General features: G+C 39.8%; 1 protein-coding gene across 6 annotated transcripts; it reads right to left on the bottom strand.

Moving 5' to 3' along the window:
* Window positions 1–2766: 2766 nt before the first annotated feature.
* Window positions 2767–18369, bottom strand: LOC115737659 (protein PHOTOPERIOD-INDEPENDENT EARLY FLOWERING 1). Of its 6 annotated transcripts, XM_030669896.2 has the most exons (22): window positions 18014–18369; window positions 17598–17698; window positions 17173–17253; window positions 16897–17004; window positions 16675–16755; window positions 16486–16574; window positions 16206–16345; window positions 16077–16147; window positions 15276–15411; window positions 15011–15082; window positions 14866–14939; window positions 14649–14780; window positions 14052–14090; window positions 13777–13845; window positions 13027–13089; window positions 9875–12944; window positions 9710–9774; window positions 9561–9628; window positions 8518–9283; window positions 7558–7785; window positions 7265–7461; window positions 6037–6904 (listed from the first exon to the last, which is right to left on the bottom strand). In XM_030669896.2, exons 2-22 carry the CDS (start codon window positions 17655–17657, stop codon window positions 6460–6462), a joined length of 6054 nt encoding a protein of 2017 aa, XP_030525756.1. In that variant the 5' UTR covers window positions 17658–17698; window positions 18014–18369; the 3' UTR covers window positions 6037–6459. The 6 variants fall into 6 exon arrangements, with proteins under 6 accessions (XP_030525757.1, XP_030525756.1, XP_030525753.1 ...); XM_030669897.2 differs by lacking the exon at window positions 6037–6904 and adding an exon at window positions 2767–2914 and having other exon boundaries at window positions 7265–7785; XM_030669893.2 differs by having other exon boundaries at window positions 7265–7785.
* Between the last annotated feature and the right edge of the window lie 1286 nt (window positions 18370–19655).

Genomic DNA, 19655 nt, shown 5'->3' with positions numbered 1-19655 from the left:
ATCACAATAACTTGACTCAATTTATCCTTTTCTTAAAATTATGACACCCAGATTGTAAATAAATTTTATTTAAATATTATTTCTATAAAAGTAATTTATTATTTCCCGAATTTTCCATTGGATACAGAAAATGTTCTCCACCAACTCGTTTTCTTCGGCGAGGAAAATGTTTTCGAACAGTTAATTTTCCGTGAAATCAGAAGTAAGAATGAGGTGCGCGGTTTATATGAACTATTTTCGGCATGCTTTTATTACCTAAAATTACATGTATTTTAATTGGTATTTATGATGTTGGGTGTCGGAATCTCTTAGAAGACCAACTACTACTATCGGATCGCGAAAGTAAATCTGATATGGCCATTATCTAATCAAAATCAGAAGAATGAATCTAACAAGAAACATCAGATTTATTGTATAGATACCAAGTGGAAGTTGAACCGGAGTCCAAAAATTCTTGAAAACTCAAAGTAATTGACAAAAAAAAAAAAGTTGGATATCGCAATAACTCATCTTAATTTATCAATTTTCAAAATTATGGCGTAATGACTGTAAATTAATCTTAACCATTTATTTTCTTCATAATTCACGAGTGCGACCGTAATTAGTAATCGTTTTTTTTTTTTTTTTTTTTGCAAGAAAAACCATATACATCTATTTTCACTCTTTCATGATCTCAAAAAGGTAAAAACCACCATCATCGATCGTTCGCAATTTTGACTATGTTCTTACCCAAAAAAAACGCGCGCGAGAGAGAGAAAATTAAGAGACTTCGAACTAACAAGCAGCCCGAGCAAATAATATTTGATCTAGGAAATAGAAATTTTTTCCTTCAATTAGGAATTCGAAATATATCCTTCTCAAGAAGCACGAAAAAGGAAATATTTCCTTGCTTCGAAACCGAACTCCACTTGGTTTAGATACCAAGGATTCACCTCCCTATAAAAAGCACGGATTACATCAAAGACAATAGTATTGCCAAACTCTTTGATACAGTCTTTCATCCCCTACCACACCACCGCCAAGATTTATTGTGGCCGTTCATCGGCAATGGAGCCGAGCCGGAATTGTCCCGCCTCGACGAACAAGGACCTGATCGTCGAATCGCCCTTCACCCTGTCCCCGGCCGAGTTCGTCGGTTTGGATTTGTACGCGATGGTCTCTGGATTCAAGAAAGAGGACGACGTAGACAAGAGGCTTGCATCAAGAACAGAAGATTTCCAGATTTTCGCAGATGATGACCCTCTTAAGGTGATCATCGAGGTTCAAAGTCGCCCTAACGAGGGCTCTCAGATTTCGTACTTCACTCAGATAATCGAGAACTAATATGGGATGGAATTGACAGGGTTTGTGGGATCATCACCGAGGAAAAAGAAGATGGAGACATAGGCGGAAAAACAAAGTATCTGCAAGTTTAGTTGTTGACTAGAATTTGATCATATTTTATGTCTTTGATACAAAATTTTCTTGTTACAAGCTTGAATTCGCTGTCACTTGCATATTATACCGCGACTCGTTAAATAACAAATCACGCAAGTATGTTGTAGGCGCGGTTAGTAGTTGATCAATTAGCAATTCGTATCTTACAATTGGACTTGATTCGATTTCATGGCCTAAAAAATCCAAAACTATCGAATGAATTTTCAAAGCATCAGATTGCATAGGCTTTTATCAAATTATTGGTAAAACTTACCGACTCGATGTGAACTAATTGATTCTCTCGGTTCTTAATTTGTTACAGATATTCATGCTTCAAATAAAATTATCTTTCACACATGTCATGCTAAAACGAGATGTCCAATTGACACGTAATGCTTTCACAATGTATGATGATCTTCATTTCTAAGTTTTAAAGTAAATCTCATTCTATGCTATTACCGAGCCAAAATTACTAGAATGAATCTAAAAAGAATTGTAGATCCATATAGCATATAACATTGGAAAATCCTTCAGATACTATGTAGAGGCCAAGACAGATTCCATAGTTTCGAATATTGGACTGGACTTAAGTTTATCACAATGACTTTGCTTAATTTATTCTTTTCTTAAGATTATGAACATATAGATTGTATATAAATAATGGGCGGCACCTTTTTCACTCCTCTTTTGGCTTTAACACTCCTTATTTTAATGTTTTGACGATATTATCTCTTGTGTGACCCATCGATTTAATTATAATTCAAGAAACGTAATCCCCTTATTTTATTTGGTCAAATCTTTTTTATTTTGTTTTTTTTTTCCTTGCATGTCCCACTTTTCTTCTTCTCATTGTTGGAATCACTTACTTTCCTTCTCCACGCTTTCTCCATCTTGGCTTTTCATTATCTCTCTCTTTTGAAGAATATGTCGGTAGCAAGACTCCCTTGCTTGCCCTAACATGGATATGACGATGCATGCTAAAACATAGCAAGGGCCTGGCGGACAGTCGCCGGCATGGTGGCGGTAAACTCCCCTGCCGCCTTCGTCTCTCCCTAGCCAATATCAGTATATTCTGGCGACAAGGGACAATCATCTAGCTCCGCGATTACTTCAGGAACATAGGTATGCTGAACCATATCATAGCTCTCTGGTTCCTAGGGAAGCTCTCTGTCCATCGCTGAAACCAATCACCCCTCAAAGTCGTGTGCCCCGACATCAAAACTGGGGCTAGAAAAGTCGCACCGTGCACTCGAGACTCTGGCTGATACCATCTGCCTTGGCCGGGGCCGGGGCTCAGAAACTGGCTGGTTAGTAAGGCCAAACTCCATGCTTGTTTTCTTCAACTTCGACTTAAGAGGATTTGATTCAGTCGGTTACAGGAAGCTTGTGCTTTCCCAGAGCCCGTGGCTTCTGCGCTGATCGAGTTTTGACATCAGTCGCCAAGAAACCAGAGGTCGAGCAACTGAGACTTCCTTCAGCACCCGCTCTTGACGCTTCCCTGTAGCTGTAAGAGTCAAATGGCACACAAAATCATCACTTAAACAACAAGAGATGAACACAAAACGGCATGACAAGAGGATGCAATATTCGCAAGTTATCTATACAACCATAATAACAAGTTATATCAGCTCTCATATCAGATCAAGAGGGTTTGCATCAAAGGAATCGTACCGTGGTCCTCTTGAAAATTTCCCGACAAGCATTAGCTCTTCCTAAAAAGGAAGTAATCCAGCCGCACCTTCCAGTATGACTACCTCGGTACGACTTCGCTCCACTCACTAGTTCTAGCTTCGACATTCTCCACCTTGCGGTTAAGGTAATGACTTCGGGCATGATCAACTCCTATAGTGTGATGAGCAGTGTGTACAAGGTTCGGAAACAAATTCACCGTGGTATGGCTGATCGATGATTACTAGCAATTCCGAGCTCACGCAAGGGAGTTGTATCCTGCAAACTGAACTAAGGACTGGTTTTTGGAGTTAACTCACTCTCGCACATTCAACTTATTCCGCGCATGGGCTTGGACAGATGTTTTTTTCAATTGCTGATCTCAGTCCAGGCCATGGGTACCCCAGTCCTAACGCTAGAGAGTCCCAGCCTTGATAACCGGTGCCTAGGCATGAGCAATCGAGACAGTCTGATAATGGCAAACGTAAGTTATATTTTCGAAAAGTAATTTCTCATTTCCCAAATATGAATACGAATTTCCAGTAATCAACAGAAAATTCGTACTCCGATGACTCTTTTCGTTTTTTTTTTTTGGTAAGAAAAATATTTTCGAACGTTTGATTTTTCATGAATCAGGAGTAGGAACGAGGAGTTTAGTTTTTTGTTTTTTTGGTCAAAGAGGTATGTAGTTTTTCTTTTGTCAAAAAGAGTTTCATAGTTCACATGAACTATTTTCGTCTTGCTCTTATTACCTAAAAGAATTACATGGTCAAAGAGGTATGTAGTTTTTATTTATTTTTATTTTATGATGTTGGGTGTCGGAATTTCCTAGAAGACCAACTACAACTATCGGATTATGGAAACTTGTTGACTATGATGGCCTTCGTTTGGAAGTAAATCTGATGTCGTCATTACCTAATCAAAATCATTAGAATGAATCTAATAAGAAATACAGATTTATATAGTAAGACATTAGACGAAAAACCCTTCAAATATTGTATAGATACCAAGTGGAATGGAGTCAAAAAATTCTTAAAACTGAAAGTAATTGATAAAAAAAAAGTTGGATGTCGCAATGACTAATCTTAATTTATCTATTTTCAAAATTATGACGTATTGACTGTAGATTAATCTTAACCGTTTATTCTCTTTATAATTCACAAGTACGACCGTTATTAGCACTCGCTATTTTATTCGCAAGAAAAACCATATACATCTCTTTTCACTCTTCATAATCTCTTCTTTTTTTTTTTTTTTTTGTGGTCAAAACTCTTTCATAATCTCAAAAAGGTAAATTAAAATCACTTTATTCTCCAAATTCGTTTAGAAAACACCATCATTGATCCTTCGCAATTTCGACTATGTTCTTACAAGAGAGAGAGAGAGAGAGAATTAAAAGACAGGAACTAAAGAGCGGCCTGAGTAAATAAAATCTGATTTCGAAAATACAAAGTTTTTCCTTTGATTAGGAATAGGAAATATTTCCTTCTTAAGAAGCACAAAAAAAGGAAATATTTCCTTACTTGGAAACTGAACTCTACTTGGTTTAATTAATAACTAAGGATTCACCTCCCTATAAAAAGCATGGATTAGATCAAAGACAAGTATTTCCAAGCTCTTTGATACAGCCATTCATCGCCTACCACACCTCTGCCAAGATTTATTGTCACCGCTTGTCAGCAATGGAGCCAAGCCGGAATCATCCCGCCTCGACGAACAAGGACCTGATCGTCGAATCGCCATTCACCCTGTTGCTGGCCGAGTTCGTCGGTTTGGATTTGTAAGCGATGGTCTCCGGATTCGAGAAAGAGGACGACGTCGACAAGAAGCTTACATCGAGAACGAGGGGTTTCTGGATTTTCAGCGAAGATAGCCCTCTTAAGGTGATCAACAAGGTTCGAAGTCGCCCTAACTAGGGCTCTCAGATTTCGTACTTCACTGAGAAAATTGAGAATTACTTTGGGTTGGAATTGAAAGGGTTTGTGAATCATCACCGAGGAAAAGGAAGATGGAGACATAGGAGGAAAAAAAAAATCTGCGAGTTTAGTTGTTGACTTGAATTTGATCATATTTTATATCTATAACACAAAATTTTCTTGTTACGAGCTTGAATTTGCCATTGCTTGCATATTTTATTGGGACTCGTTACGTAACAAATCGCGCAAGTATGTTATTGGGTGCAGTTAGTAGTTGATCAATTAGCAATTCGTATCTTATAATTGGACTCGACTCGATTCATGGCCTAAATAATCCAAAATTATCGGATGAATATTCAAAGCATCAGATTGCGTAGGCTTTTATCAAATTATTGGTAAAACTTGCCGACTTGATGTGACCCGCTCGATTCTTAATTTATTATAGATATTCATGCTTCAGATAAAACTATCTTTGACATACGTGATGCTAAAACAAGACGTCAAATTAACATGTAATGCTTTCGCAATGTATGACAATTAATCCGCAGTTTTAAGTTTGGAAGTAAATCTCATTCTATGCTATTACCTAACCAAAATTACTAGAATGAATCTAGAAGGAATTGTTAGATCTATATATTACATTACATTGGAAAACCCTCCAGATCCCATGTAGATGCCAAGACAGATTCCATAGTTTCGAATATTGGACTGGACTGGACTTAGTTTATCACATTGACTTCACTTAATTTATTCTTTTCTTAAGATTATGAGCATAGAGATTGTAAATAAATTAAACCATATAGCCTACTTATAATTCAGGGGCACGATCGCAATTAGCAATCGCCTCGTCCTTCTTTGCCAGGAAAGCCACATACATCTATTTCCATCCTCATGTGATCTCCAAAGGTCAAATTACTTAAATTTAATTTCCTAAGCTTTTAGCTCTGTATTGACTTGATTCGACACTATCGCAATTAGCAATCGCCTTGTCTGAACTTGAGCCCGAGAGAGAGAGAGAGAGAGAGAGAGAGAGAGACTTTAAATGTGCAACAAATGATCATACTGCCTTTGGAAATACCTTCAATATAAACTGCGCTCACACAAATACATCGATGCCAAAATAGGAGAGCACAGTTCCACGGCAAAAAAAAAAAAAAAATTCGGACGGAGGTCAGATGTTAGATTTCTGTGTCCTAATCTAATCAAGGATCAGGCCCATGTTATCTCAGATCTTCTTCAGATCCCAATTGTAACAAAACTCAAAAGATCAAATAACATGAGCGGAGCCTAAAGAATTTGTAGCATTCCACCCCCGGTGCCCCCGATCGCAAGCTGAAGTGCCTCATCTTTGAGGGGCACGTTGTCCGTCGACCGGGACTCATTCGATGGGAGAACCTCGGGTTTCTCCAAAAATCATTCGAGCTTCGTAAAAATTCTGGCCACTAATAAACTGAAAACCCTAGCCAATATCAGTATATTCAGGCGACAAAGGACAATCATCTAGCTCCGCGATTACATCAGGAACATAGGTCTGTGGAACCATATCATAGCTCTCGGGTTCCAAGGAAAGCTCTTTGTCCATCGTTGAAAGCAAATCACCCTCGAAGTTGTGTGCCTCAACATCAAAAATGGGGCTAGAAAAGTCGCACCGTACACTCGGGTCTCCAACGGAGAGCATCTGCATTGGCTGGGGCCGGGGCTCAGAAACTGGCTGGTTAGTAAGGCCAAACTCCATGCTTGTTTTCTTCAACTTCGACTTAGAGGACTTGATTGAGTCGGTTACAGGGAGCTTGTGCTTTCCCAGAGCCTGTGGCCTCTGTGCTGATCGGGTCTTGACATCAGTCGCCAAGAAACCAGAGGTCAAGCAACTGAGACTTCCTTCAGCACCAGCTCTTGACGCTTCCCTGTAAAAACCAAATAGAACACAAAATCATTACTTACACAACAAGAGATTAACACAAAATGGCATGACAAGAGGATGCAATAATCACAAGTTATCTACAAAACCATAATAACCAGTTATACAGCTCTCGTATCAGGTCAAAAGGATTTGCATCAAAGAAATCATATCGTGGTCCTCTGGCATCAATGCAGAATTTGACCTGTCATACACCAAACATAGCCAGCAATGGTCTATGCCATAGCCAGCAATGCATTGCTTCAAAGATCAACTGCCATCCCACAATACATAAAACAGTTGACCATGACCTCTAGAGAGTAATAATATAATTCTTCCAAACCCGATCTAACAAATAAATGACCACCTGAAACGGCATTCTGCGATGTTCCCAAATGATTTTAAAAGTTTGTCTCCAGTAGAATTGCTTGCAGAAGTTGATGGAACTGAGCCAGATATTGATAGCTTCAGAAAGGATGGCAATGGAATGGTCAAGTCATCTTTCTCCTGCTGGAATTCCAGGGTAACTTCCAAACCTTCTTCAATAGCTGAAACTTCATCTCCCTGGTCAGAGGGGCACACAATCTCATTCTGATGACCAACAGCATCTAGAGCATCTGCCATTAACTTCCTACTCAGAATCAAATTACTCATTTTAACCTTCCTTGCAGCTTCAGTTATGGAGTTCTGTGAAGAATGGTTGATAACTGAATCAAGAATGCTTCTACTAAAGTACAAGCCATTTCTGGGAGATGAGAGATTCTCTTGGCCATTGACACGAGACGTCACCCTCCATACCGATGAGAGCAAAGCAGTGAAGTGCTTCTGAAGGAGTAACTCATTATCTGGCAACTCCATGGCAACATCCAGCAGCATTCGAATGTCATCCTGCAACAAGAAACCAGAAAGAGAGGTTGGCTATTTCTAAGAGAGACTAAGCAATAGATAACTTCATTTACAAGATTCAGTTTCAATCCTAGAGTATTCATTCACTGTTTATTCGGCAAAGATCACAAAATAATTTTACAGAAGACAAGATCAATGTCTCCCATGGATTAAAAGCACAATATACATGGAAAGCAAAGCTTACAGAAAACTTTTAAAACCACATTACTGATATATAAACATATACATTCGGAGACAGGAGGTTATCTCATTAAGATGCATTACAAGGAAAGTCTTCCCATTGATTATGCATCAAAATCTAAACAAAGAATTGGTTCACGCAAGTGCCCCAAACTTTTCGAGGGCTTCGAGGAGGCGACTGGACTGGAGTGCTTTCATCAAATGATGCATGTGGGCTGAGCCATTCCCATCTCAAGTGGTGGCCCGATTCGGCCTAGCCCGGTCGAGAAGAGATTCACATAGAGACTACTGCTATCCGGGAATCACGAGTTACACAGTGCCATGGAAAGTAGAGAACAATCTAATATAAAGTAAACAAACTACCTAACACACTTGGATTCACGTGCCCCAAGAATGTTTAAAAATGCCAGGAAATGGATAAAAGGGGGAGAGGAGGTGGAGAAGCAAAGGAACAACAAAATTAACAGAGATTTTTCTTCTTTGGCAGATGGTGGGGGTAACAAAAATCAGCAAAGGATGGACTGTCAAGGTTACCTCTGTCACTTTAAGAGAACCTTTTCCAGAGACGACATGGCCAACCTTTCCATTGTTAGGGTTGTCCACAGCAGATGAAACATATCTCTGAATAAGTTCTCTAAACCTCTCGCAACAATGAATAGGGTTTCGATATCTTCCCCTATAAAATCCACCAGCAGTCATCCCATATAGTGCATCACTGACCAGGCTCCAGTTTGGACCATATTCATGGACTATAGCACTTAATACTGCATCCTCTTGTGGCAACCACAAATCGGGAGATGGAACACAATCTCTAGACCAGATACTCCCTTTCTTTAACTTCTCTGGTCTCATCATAAATACCCGCTTTATTGGCAATGATGTAATGGAGATTTTTCCTCCCATCCTGTTCCTGCTGACAGCTTTCTGCTCACGGTCAACATCCATGTAATCTAATATATTCGAGTCCACAGATTCCCCATGCTTTTTACCGGATGGCTTGTAATCCAAATCTACACAACTTCTAGAAGGGTCATGTTTCTTGGACTTCTTGGAAGGATTTTCTTCATCAGTGTCCTCAAAATGTTCATCCTTCTTACGTTTCTTCTGCATCGTTGAATGAGGCAATTCTCCATCTGAAATGTCAAGGCAAATGTCATCATCTGAGAACATGGATTCTTCCGGAGATTCGCCTTTGAATTGTTTCCCATCAGAAGTCAATGAGCCCTTCTTCAGGGACTTAAACTTGGCCTTTTTTGCTTTCTTCTTTGACTTCGGCTTGGAGGCCCTAGGACGCTCAATCCTGCAAACAGATATAGCTCGATCACAAATGCTTTGATGAGAGAGAGAGAGGGATTTGAGAGAAAGCTAATTCGTTTCACAAACTTTGAATGCCAAAAAGGTGAACCACTTTGTATATTTCTAGCCATTTTACTTGTTTTTCAGATAGGGTAAAAGTAACTAGCACACAGTATGATTTTACCGTCTCTAGTCCTTTATAACCCCCATACAGCATTCAAACCACTCTCTTAAGAGGGTGAAGATCATAATGTCTAAGAAAGTTTTACTATTCAACTTACTTATCGTCGCAATTTTCATCATCTAAATCTTCCTTCAATTTCGCTTCCAATTCCAGCTCCTCCTCCAACTGCAGAAAGTAGAGTAAAATGACCAACTACTTAGATTCCGAGTGGATTAGATGGACAACATTAGTCAATTTGATACCGACCTGATGTTGAGCCAATGCCTCAACTTGCTGTCGGTACGCCTCAGTCGCAAAATCAGCATCCCATTCTAGTGTCAAGACAACATATTGAGTTCAGAGAGGCACAACATTATACAATATTTGTTCAATTCTGAGGTTACAGCACAAGATACCAAGAGGATATCTTACTTTCATACACAAGAGGCTCTTCATCATCATCCATGTCAGCTTCCAGCTCCTCCTTGTACTTCTCCAGACGATCCAGTTCCCATTCAGTCTCCTCAAACCTTACCTGAGAATCCACAGCTCTCTTGTCTATGATAGGGTCCCATAATTCCAAAACCCGCATCGCATAGCGATCGATTGGACGTAATTGATTCTCAAAAGATGAAACTGCCTGTCCAGCTGCAGCTGCAGCTGCTGCCATCTGTTTAACATCAGCCAGCATATCCAAATCATCTTCCTTGACAGCAAGAGTGAGAGCTCGATCTTCATTAAAATCACTTCCACCAGTAAGTGCATCCTCCTTGTTCAGAGTCGGTATTGGGCCAGCCTGATCTGTGGGCTCATCATCTTTGAGATCATCCTCGTTTACAAGCTCATCGTCTTCCATTTTACTGATTGCTTCTTCTGTGAATTCCTGATTGTCCACAGCCTCTTCCTGTTCGACTTTCTTAAGTGCCATGTAATCTGCTTCATCTTCAGCATGTTTTAAAGCAGCTTCAACATCTGCATTCGACAAAGAAACCTCGCTTCCATTGCTAAAAATTTTTTCCTTTGGCATATGCTTAAAGGGAAGAGTCCTGTGACCTGAAAACAATTCCATAGGATCAAGCTTCTTGAAGAAGTCAGTATTGTAGCCTCCACTCTGTATGACCAGATCATCAAGAGCCCGCTTTTGATTTGCTTTCCTTAATATATTCTCCTCAATGGTGCTCTCACTGATTAGCCTATAGATGTGTACCTCACGAGTTTGTCCAATCCTGTGGCATCGATCTTGTGCTTGCTGATCCATTGCCGGATTCCAGTCGCTATCATAAAAAATAACCGTATCTGCACCTACTAGGTTAATACCAACCCCTCCACTACGGGTTGACAAAATGAAAAGGAATATTTTTGGGTTTGTATTAAAGCGCTGCATCAAAGTTTGCCTCTCCTCTGGTTGGGTGGAGCCATCCAATCGCATGTAAGTATAGCCATACAAATTTATAAAAGCTTCCAATACATCAAGCATCTTGGTCATTTGGGTAAAAATCAAAGCCCGGTGACCTTCAGATTTCAACTTCCTAAGCAAGATCGCCAGCTCCTGCAATTTCCCACAATCAAATTGTATGAGCCGCCTGTCAGGAAAGTATACTTGCCTGCGGACAATAGCTGGTCTAACAGGTGATAGAAGAGGCAATAAAATCTGAGAGCACTTTTCCCCCCAACTCGGGTGCAGGAAGACAGAAGTGTCATTTTTACTGCACCAGCAAACGGGTTCTGGGGCCCGTGCTGCTGGAATTGCAAACATGAAACTCTCCACCAAATCAGTCATCCTCTCAAAGCGTTCTACCGGTGAAAGAACTAGGTCAGCAAGCTTTGATGAATATAAATACGACGACTGATCAGCCTTTTGACGGTGAATATCATAAACTGGGTGCTTGATTGTAACTACATCTCTCAGTGATGTTGAGTACATGGGTCTCCTCCGGCATCTCAATGAATTCCACCAAGAAATAGAAGCAGCACGTTCTTTCGCTTCTCGTAATCTCTCCTCCCATAATGCCTTTTGGATCTCTTCAAATATATTCGTTTGATGTGACCTCTTCCAGTCTCTTCTAGGAGAATACCAATCTTCATTCTGGCTATTCAGATCAACCCTGTTTATGATTAGGTCCGATGGAGTTTCGATGGACCTAACTTCATCACTCTCCCAAGATGTCAAGTGAAAATCAAGATCAGTAAATAAAAACCCCAATCCCTCAAGGTCCACGCCAGAGAAGGGTCCCGTAGATAAAATGGAGCATACAGATGAACTCAATTGAGTAACAATGCCACTCATGTCAAATGAACTAATGATTGGCCGGCCCTCAAACAAATCAGGATGGTTGCATACTTTGCGAAGTTGCATTATAACACTGATCATTCCAAAGAAATTTGCACTTGCAAGAGTAGCTTGCGTCTCGGAGCTAGCAATGAAGTCCTCATACAAATTCCGCTGTCTCCTTGAAAGTCTACAGTATATGACATGCTCATGCTTCATTGGAAGCTGCTTCTCCACATCCCTTTTTAACCTGCGGAGTATAAATGGACGAAGAACATTATGCAGGCGATCAACAACTTCTTTGTTTACCTTTTCCTGTCCTTCAACCATTCCAGAGATTGGATTACAAAACCAATCCTTAAACTCTTGATGAGATTGAAAGACGTGAGGCATTAAAAAGTGCATAAGAGACCACAACTCCATAAGATCATTCTGCAGTGGCGTGCCAGTTAACAAAATGCGCCGCTTGGAGTGGAAGTTTAAGAGAGTCTGCCACCTCTGAGACTTCCAATTCTTAATTAGATGAGCCTCATCCAGAATTAAGTACTTCCATTTCTTCCTCTTGAAGACTTTGCAATCCTGTATAACTAGCCTGTAAGTGGTTATGCACACATGGAAGGAGTTGGGTTTCAGCCAACCTTGTCTCTTAAATTTCCTTTCTTTTGCACTTCCAAAATAAGTTAAGATTTTGAAAGCAGGACACCATTTTAGAAACTCAGTTTCCCAGTTTAGCATCACACTTGTTGGAACTACAATGAGGTGTGGGCCCCATATTCCCTTCTCACAAGCTAGATGTGCAAGCAGTGCAATGGTCATGATCGTCTTTCCAAGACCCATTTCATCAGCTAAAATCCCATTCAGTCTCTTCTCATACATTGTAACAAGCCAATCCAAGCCAATATGCTGGTACTCACGTAGTGGGTGCTTGATAAGAAAGGGGAACTTTGTGCGCACTTTGGTTGTTGAGAATGTGTTGCCTGTGGGCTGGGCAGATCTTGCAGCTGCTGCGGCATCTGCAATTCTATTATCACTCTCTGATTTATTCAGTTCTCCCGCCTCTGCGGCTTTTCCAGGAGAAGAGTCTGACAAATTTGCATGAAGGTCACCATCACTTTCAGACATGCTTTCCTTGTATGGTACCTCATACCTGGGTCCTGCAGCATCTTCAAGATCTTCAGATAAAGCAGAGGCATATTCAGATTCATCCTCTGAGACAGCATCATTGTCAATGTCCTAGCATAGCAAACATGACACAATCATACTCAAATAACAATGCAAATTTACCAATCTACATGCAGAAAATCCTCCAACCTACCTTCTTATACCTGGCAATTAATTCTTCAACAGGAACTTCACTCTCCCTCTGCAGTAACGTAATCTGTGAAAAAGTAAATCCATCAAGATTAAAGGTCCTACAAAAGAGCAACATCTAAAAGAAAAAGTCACTGCTATGTTTGGACGCAATTTTGACCCCTGATGTATGGTTCTAGCACAAAGCTAGAAAAAAGTCAGAAGCTGGGTGAACCAACTCAAGTTCTCACTCATGGCTTACTAGTTTTAGTTGAAAAAATTGTTTTTAATTTTGAAAAACTGTAGAAGAAAGATGAAATACTTCATATGTAAAATACGTAATTCCTATTCAAAACTGAGCCATTTAATATTAAAATTATTCAAGATAAGCCACAGTCGATTAATAGTAAACTTAGCTATCACTCAAGTTGAAAATTAAAGCCAAAGAAAAAGTCAAAGCTACCGTGACATTGAAAGTAGCACAGTGAACCTCAAACATCATAAAAATTCAATTGTCAAAGACGGTCACTCTTCAAAGGGAAAAAAGTAAATGAACAGAAATGAGAAATGCTCCACTTTGTTTCACTCTAGAAAGGTAACATTGGTAAAACTAATCCAATTTAACCCCAAAGTCCCTCTAAGGTCAAACACAATAATAGTTCAAACGAGAAAATCATGACAAAACACTCAAAAGAGTATGGACAAGCAAACCTCCTCTCCAATGATCAAAAAAGGACAAAGTTAATCAAGGAAAAAGCAAATCAGCATTCTCTACCTCATCCATCGGATCATATGAATCTGCTTTTGCCAATTCCTCCTCTTCTAACAAGGTCGCTTCATCATCCTGAGCATGAAAGTGTAGAATAACAGGTTGTAGGTTACAAATATATAAATTTTGAGAAAAACTTCTGACCAAACTCCAGTTCTTAATTCAATCTCACCAGAAAGAAAGGAGAGCTTAACCATTATTTCATGCATATTTCAATAAGCAAGAATACAGATACAAAGGTTTTAAATTAACAGAGCACCAGATGCTTGAGTGTCTTATACCTTGTCATCTCCATCGGCGAGGACATAATCGCCATCTTCCTACATCCCACAAGTGATAACTCAGCAAAATCAGCTTATACAAGATTGTTGAGATAATTACAAAAATAAATTAGGTGATGCACAATGCACATGTCAGAAATATAACTGGAGAGGGAGGGACGGAGGAAGGGAGGAGCGGGAGGGAGGCAGTAGTTTCATGCGAGGCAATAAAGGCCAAATTACAATTTTAAATCAAACCACAATTAATTTTGAAAAACAACAAGTGCAAGAGAAGAATGCACATAGAAGTACGGAAAGTCACAATGAACCACAACCATCACCATTAGAGTACCATGATAATTAGAAAATCATAGGCAAAAATTAGCATATTGAGGCAAGGATGAGTCTGGAGACCCCTTGTACTTCTTATCTTTAATGCCACTAAAACACCATCAAATTTCCCTATAGATTCAAAGAATCATCATCGGTCATGCATTGCCCCAGGATTCAAAACTTTGAAAACAAATTTATCTAAAGAACTTTCTGTCAATTCCTAAACTAAACCATAGATAGGACATGGTTACAAATCAATCACATCTAGGCAACAGATGGAGGAACCTGTTCTTCAAGAAAGTCATAATGCACCCGATCTTTGTGATTCTCCAAAATCTTGGAACTACTTTCGGTTTTGCAGGCCTCCATCTCAGAAACAAGGCTTTTCGGTACACTTAAGCTGCCATTACTTTCAGCCTGAAGATAAAAGAGATAATATTCATGTTGAGCCATAAATTTCTCAGCAACTGAGTAACTGCAACAATAAACACATACAACTTACACAACGACGACCAGTAACTAAAACAGAGCTATATTCATTTGTCTCGCCAGCAGCAGAAATGTCCTTCTGGACACCTGCACAATACCTCATGCATCAGGACTACTCCAAAGTTCACAAGTAAAATGTTCTATCAGCTACAACTTACACTCATCCTCATCTTGCTCATCTGAGTTTTGCTGAGCCGCATCTTCCCTTCCTCCTGGGCTATCTCTATCACCTGAAAAAGAATGAGCAAACATTCGTAACAAACTAACTAGAAATTAGTTGAAAAATGACAAGCATTTATCCATCAGCAATTAGAACAATTCATATTTCTTATAGAAACATCAGCCAATTTTTGTTCGTCCAGAACAACACATCAGCTAAGGGCCTTCTTAAGAAAGATACTTTTAACTACTAAAAAATTTCACCTCTCTCCGCAACATATTGTTTAAGTAACTCCTCCAGTGGAACATCCATTTCATTGTGCAAGGCTTCTAATTCTTCTTTCCTTTCTTCTTCTGTTATGAGAGCCTCATCTTCCTCAATAGTTTGCTCATCATCCTCCTAGAACATCATCATCCACCAAGAGAACTTGTAAGATTACATATACATGGAAGAAGCAAATCAAATTTAGGCACAAAATAAAAAATAAGCTGAAACTCTTCCGACATCTATAAATAACATCAAGGACAACGGATTATGAACTTATTTTTTCTGTACAAACAAATAGAGATGTTGAAAGGGCCCTTGTAATGAATGTGAGTGTCCACGGGGATGCAAGTAATCATATATCAGATTTGATACAGTAATAGTGCATAAGAAAATTGTAGTTCCGCTAAGAGACATCATCTGTAATAAAGTAGTAATGAATGCTAATGTCGCCATTAAAAACATGCAATTCATTTTACAGACATCAGGAAAATTTGCAGAAATACATCAAACTCTTTCTTCCAATTTAGTAATGTAAATCATTTGAGGGGGAAAGCATTCCACTTGTCTCAAAAGCAACTCAACAAGTTACATGGTACTCCAGTCCCGAAACTAAGAAAATGACTATATAGGCACCTCAGTGGTTCCCAGAACATGCATTTCTATACTGTTGCTCACTACTGCATAAAAAATAATGTTGCACAGCACAAGATGCAAACCGGCAGAGAGAGAGAGCAGGAGATGCAAATCCCAAATGCTATATGCCCCTATACAGATAATTAAAGTTTGCAAGTCCTCACCAACTCATCTTCAGTTTGTAGACTAAAATCTTCATCATTTGCAGTTTCTGGATGAGATTCTGCATAATAGACTAACATGTGACTTAATAAACACAGTAAAATTCAAACGAATTAAAAAACTCGCCTCACCAGTATCTAGCTCCATCCCCTCATTAGTCAAATTCTCATCACCGTCCTCAAGTGAAATACTTGGCCGATGCTCCTCGGTCTTATTTTGTTGCAAGGTTCCACATGCATCTGTGAGATTTTCTGCCAGCATTGTTGAATACCTAAAATAAAAATGTATGGCACACACAAACATCAATGTCAGCTGAATCTTCTAAAGATGCCCGTCCTTCAAGAGCAAGCTCATTAATCTCATCACAAGCAAACAGTTTCATATATCCATGAAAATATTTGAAATGTTTACCTCTCAGTTTGGCCCAATAGAAACTCAAGCTGCTTATCAAGCGCCTTCTTCCTTTTCTCATCAACTTCCAACTGATGCTTGTAAAGCACCTACAATTAAGGGTGTTGCCCCAAGTCTCAGAAAATCTTCAAAAGAGAGAAAAAAAAGTTGTCCCTTTGATAGAGATCAAATCCCACTAGATATACCTACCAGCTTTTCTATTTTCATCCAGAACTTCTTCACATCCTTTGAAATATTGAGAGCAACTTTTCTTAATCTTTGTTCCCCTTCCTGACATCAAAATTAAACATAGTCAACCAACCAATGTTCACTGTGGCGTTCTTTATCGCAAACCAACAAGTATACGACGCCTTCCTAAACTAAGAAGAAGATCATGGCAAAGAATGGCAACTAAAAGCAAAAAGGCAAGACCTTCATTTTCTTTTCTTCCCTCGTAGCCTGGTCTAACATGCCTTTGCTTGCTCTTATGGCAACCTTCTTTGCTTGAGCTAGTTTCCATTTACGCTCAGACTCAAAATCCTGTACGTAAGCAGTTCAATTAACGATGTATTTCAACCAATCTGCTGCATTAAACATCTTATGCAAGAGTGATATCACTTGCCCTAAGAAAAACACCCCGTATTTACGCCACAGCTTTCTGCAGTGAAGGAAAACATCAAGCAGGTAAGTAAAAAATGCTTCTTTTACCTTTGACAGCCAGACCATCTCTTCTAAAACATGATCCCAGTGAGTTTTAGGGCGACGAGGTTCTCGGGGGGCTTCAAGCGCCTAGCGTTCAAAGTGAAACCATATGTCAATGACTGAAAATGATAAACTAAGCAAATTATGAGCAAATATCTGATAAGCTACGAGGAGTCCCTCTACTGAAAAGCCCCTGTCGATCAAATGGATCATTCAGTTGCATAAATATCTGCCTCATAAGCAGAAAAGCATTAACATTTCCCTCCTAGCGAATAAACATCTATATCGCATTATGCACAGTGAGCGTTCATCTGGGCAACTTGGCCATGTGTTTCATGAAAAAAGAACTGTGAATATACCCCACTTATTTGACTTGCCAAAATAAATATATCAAACAGAAAAAGATCGAGCAAATCCCATAATATATGAACCTTTTGGCGTCGAGCTCTCGTTTCGTGATCCAACTTCGACCTTGGACCTTTGGACGCCATGGTTATAGTTCAACCTATAGCACGGTGGAAGGAAGCAACATCTGCATTTCCCAACAAGAAGTCACGACAGCGCTTGTCAGACTCAATGATTCTTAACGTAAGGCACTAACGCATAAAAGAAGACTATGTTGCCTTATGCTACGCAAAATTGTAATAAAACCCAGACACCAATTTGCGACGGCGTAGACAACGATGGGCACGGGCCGGGGTGGGAAGAAAATCTGCCCCGACACCGCCCCGTGCAGGCCAAGGCAGTGGCTTTACTGATCCGCACGGCCGGGAGCAACGGCCCTCACGATCTGGCAAGCGCACGCACGCACACGCACGCACGCACGGAGGGGGAACGAGACACTCACCTCGGTCATGAGAGCGATTCGGCGCGCTGGGCCAGCCACCGGCGAAGATTGGCGGCGATCAGAGTCGGCGAGCTGCTTAAAAACGAGAGAGCCGAGCTGGGTCGCCGCAGGGAGCGAGAGACGCGGTACAAAGAGACGCGGTACAAAGAGACGCGGAGCTGGGCTGCTGCCAGCTGGGTCGCGCGGACGCGAGCGGCGGCCAGAGACCGAGAGAGGATGCCCGACGACGGGGGCGGCGAGGGTTGCTGCGGAGCTCGACAGTGCGACTGTGCTGCGCGAGCGAGAGGGAGAGAGAGAGAGGGGAGAGGAGAGAGACTGAGAAAGGGAGAGGGTGAGGGGGGCAGAAGAAGGTGAGGAAGGAAGGAATGAGAAAGGAGACTCGTCAAGAGCACCCGGTTTTGTAAATCTTAATCCTAAGCACCCACTAAAAAAAATGGAACGGAAGGTTTTAGAATTCCTCCTGCGTACCGTGGGGCAATGTGTTAAGCTCAAGCTCTGTTTAGGGGAGAATAGATCATTTAAATCATATTTCTTTTCCGACCAAAACAATAATAATATTTTTTATAAAAAATAAACGCTTGTATAAATTAAGATCATTAATTAATGAAAATTATTTTCATTATTGATAATAATTTATGTCACAATATTTTCATGGACGATGAACATTATTTCCATTTATTCACGGGTGATTCTTTTCATTCAAAACATGTTCATAAGGTATCTCGAAATCCAACGGAGTTTTTTTAGAAGTCTTTGTTACGTTAAGTAGGGCTTTTTTAGGATTATACCACGAAAAATCTAAAATTAATATAATTGTGGTAAATTTACTTCAAACTAATCTTTTAGTCATAAAAAATCTCAAACCGACACACGCGTAATACATTTACCCTCTATTATCTTCCAGCAAGTAAAAGTATAAAACTATCTATTCACCAAGCTTTTGTTTGCTAATTCCTTCTTGCTTGAAATAATTAGGTCTTTCATTGTTTTTATGAGGCCATCTTCGAGGAGTAAATGGAAATTCTCTTCCAATTTGTTGATATCGAACCAATAAATTTGAGTGTCCCTAACTCTAGTCATGGCTATTCTTTTGTTATGGCTGGCCTTAGTGTTGGACAAATTTAAGCTTTGTCAAGCACCATTTATGCTACGGCAGCTTCAACATTCTCATCCGAGTCGGATTTAGTCGCCGACTAATAGTTGTCGACTAGAGTCACGTTCTAGGTTTTCTTATCCTTTTCTTTAAGCAATTGTTCATATTTAGACACTCTTGTTGCTAGCTTAAACAAGTCGGCAAATTCTTGGCCTTCAAATAGTTTCCTAATATTGAACTTTAAACCATTAAAGGCCAAATTGGGGAAATCTTTCTCTGAGAGCATCACTAGCCATTGGTTTCTAGCCTTTGTAAAGGTGACAATAAATTGGTCGACTAGCACATTATTGTACTAATACAATTTAGCTAAATCGGTGATCCGCACTTCAGGTTTTTCAACAAAATATAAATCTAGTTTGCTAGTAGATTGATATACCAAGTGAATGCAGCTTTCGACGGAAACTAAGAAAATAGTCTTAACCTCAGAAACTCTCAAAGTTATTACTAGAAGTAGGGGTGAGAGGTTCCAACTAAGTTTTACTTAGAACA

This window comes from Rhodamnia argentea, chromosome 7 (assembly GCF_020921035.1).
Source record: "Rhodamnia argentea isolate NSW1041297 chromosome 7, ASM2092103v1, whole genome shotgun sequence".
NCBI lineage: Eukaryota > Viridiplantae > Streptophyta > Magnoliopsida > Myrtales > Myrtaceae > Rhodamnia > Rhodamnia argentea.
Note: the sequence above shows the minus strand (reverse complement) of the source record. Positions and strands in the feature narration are given on the sequence as shown.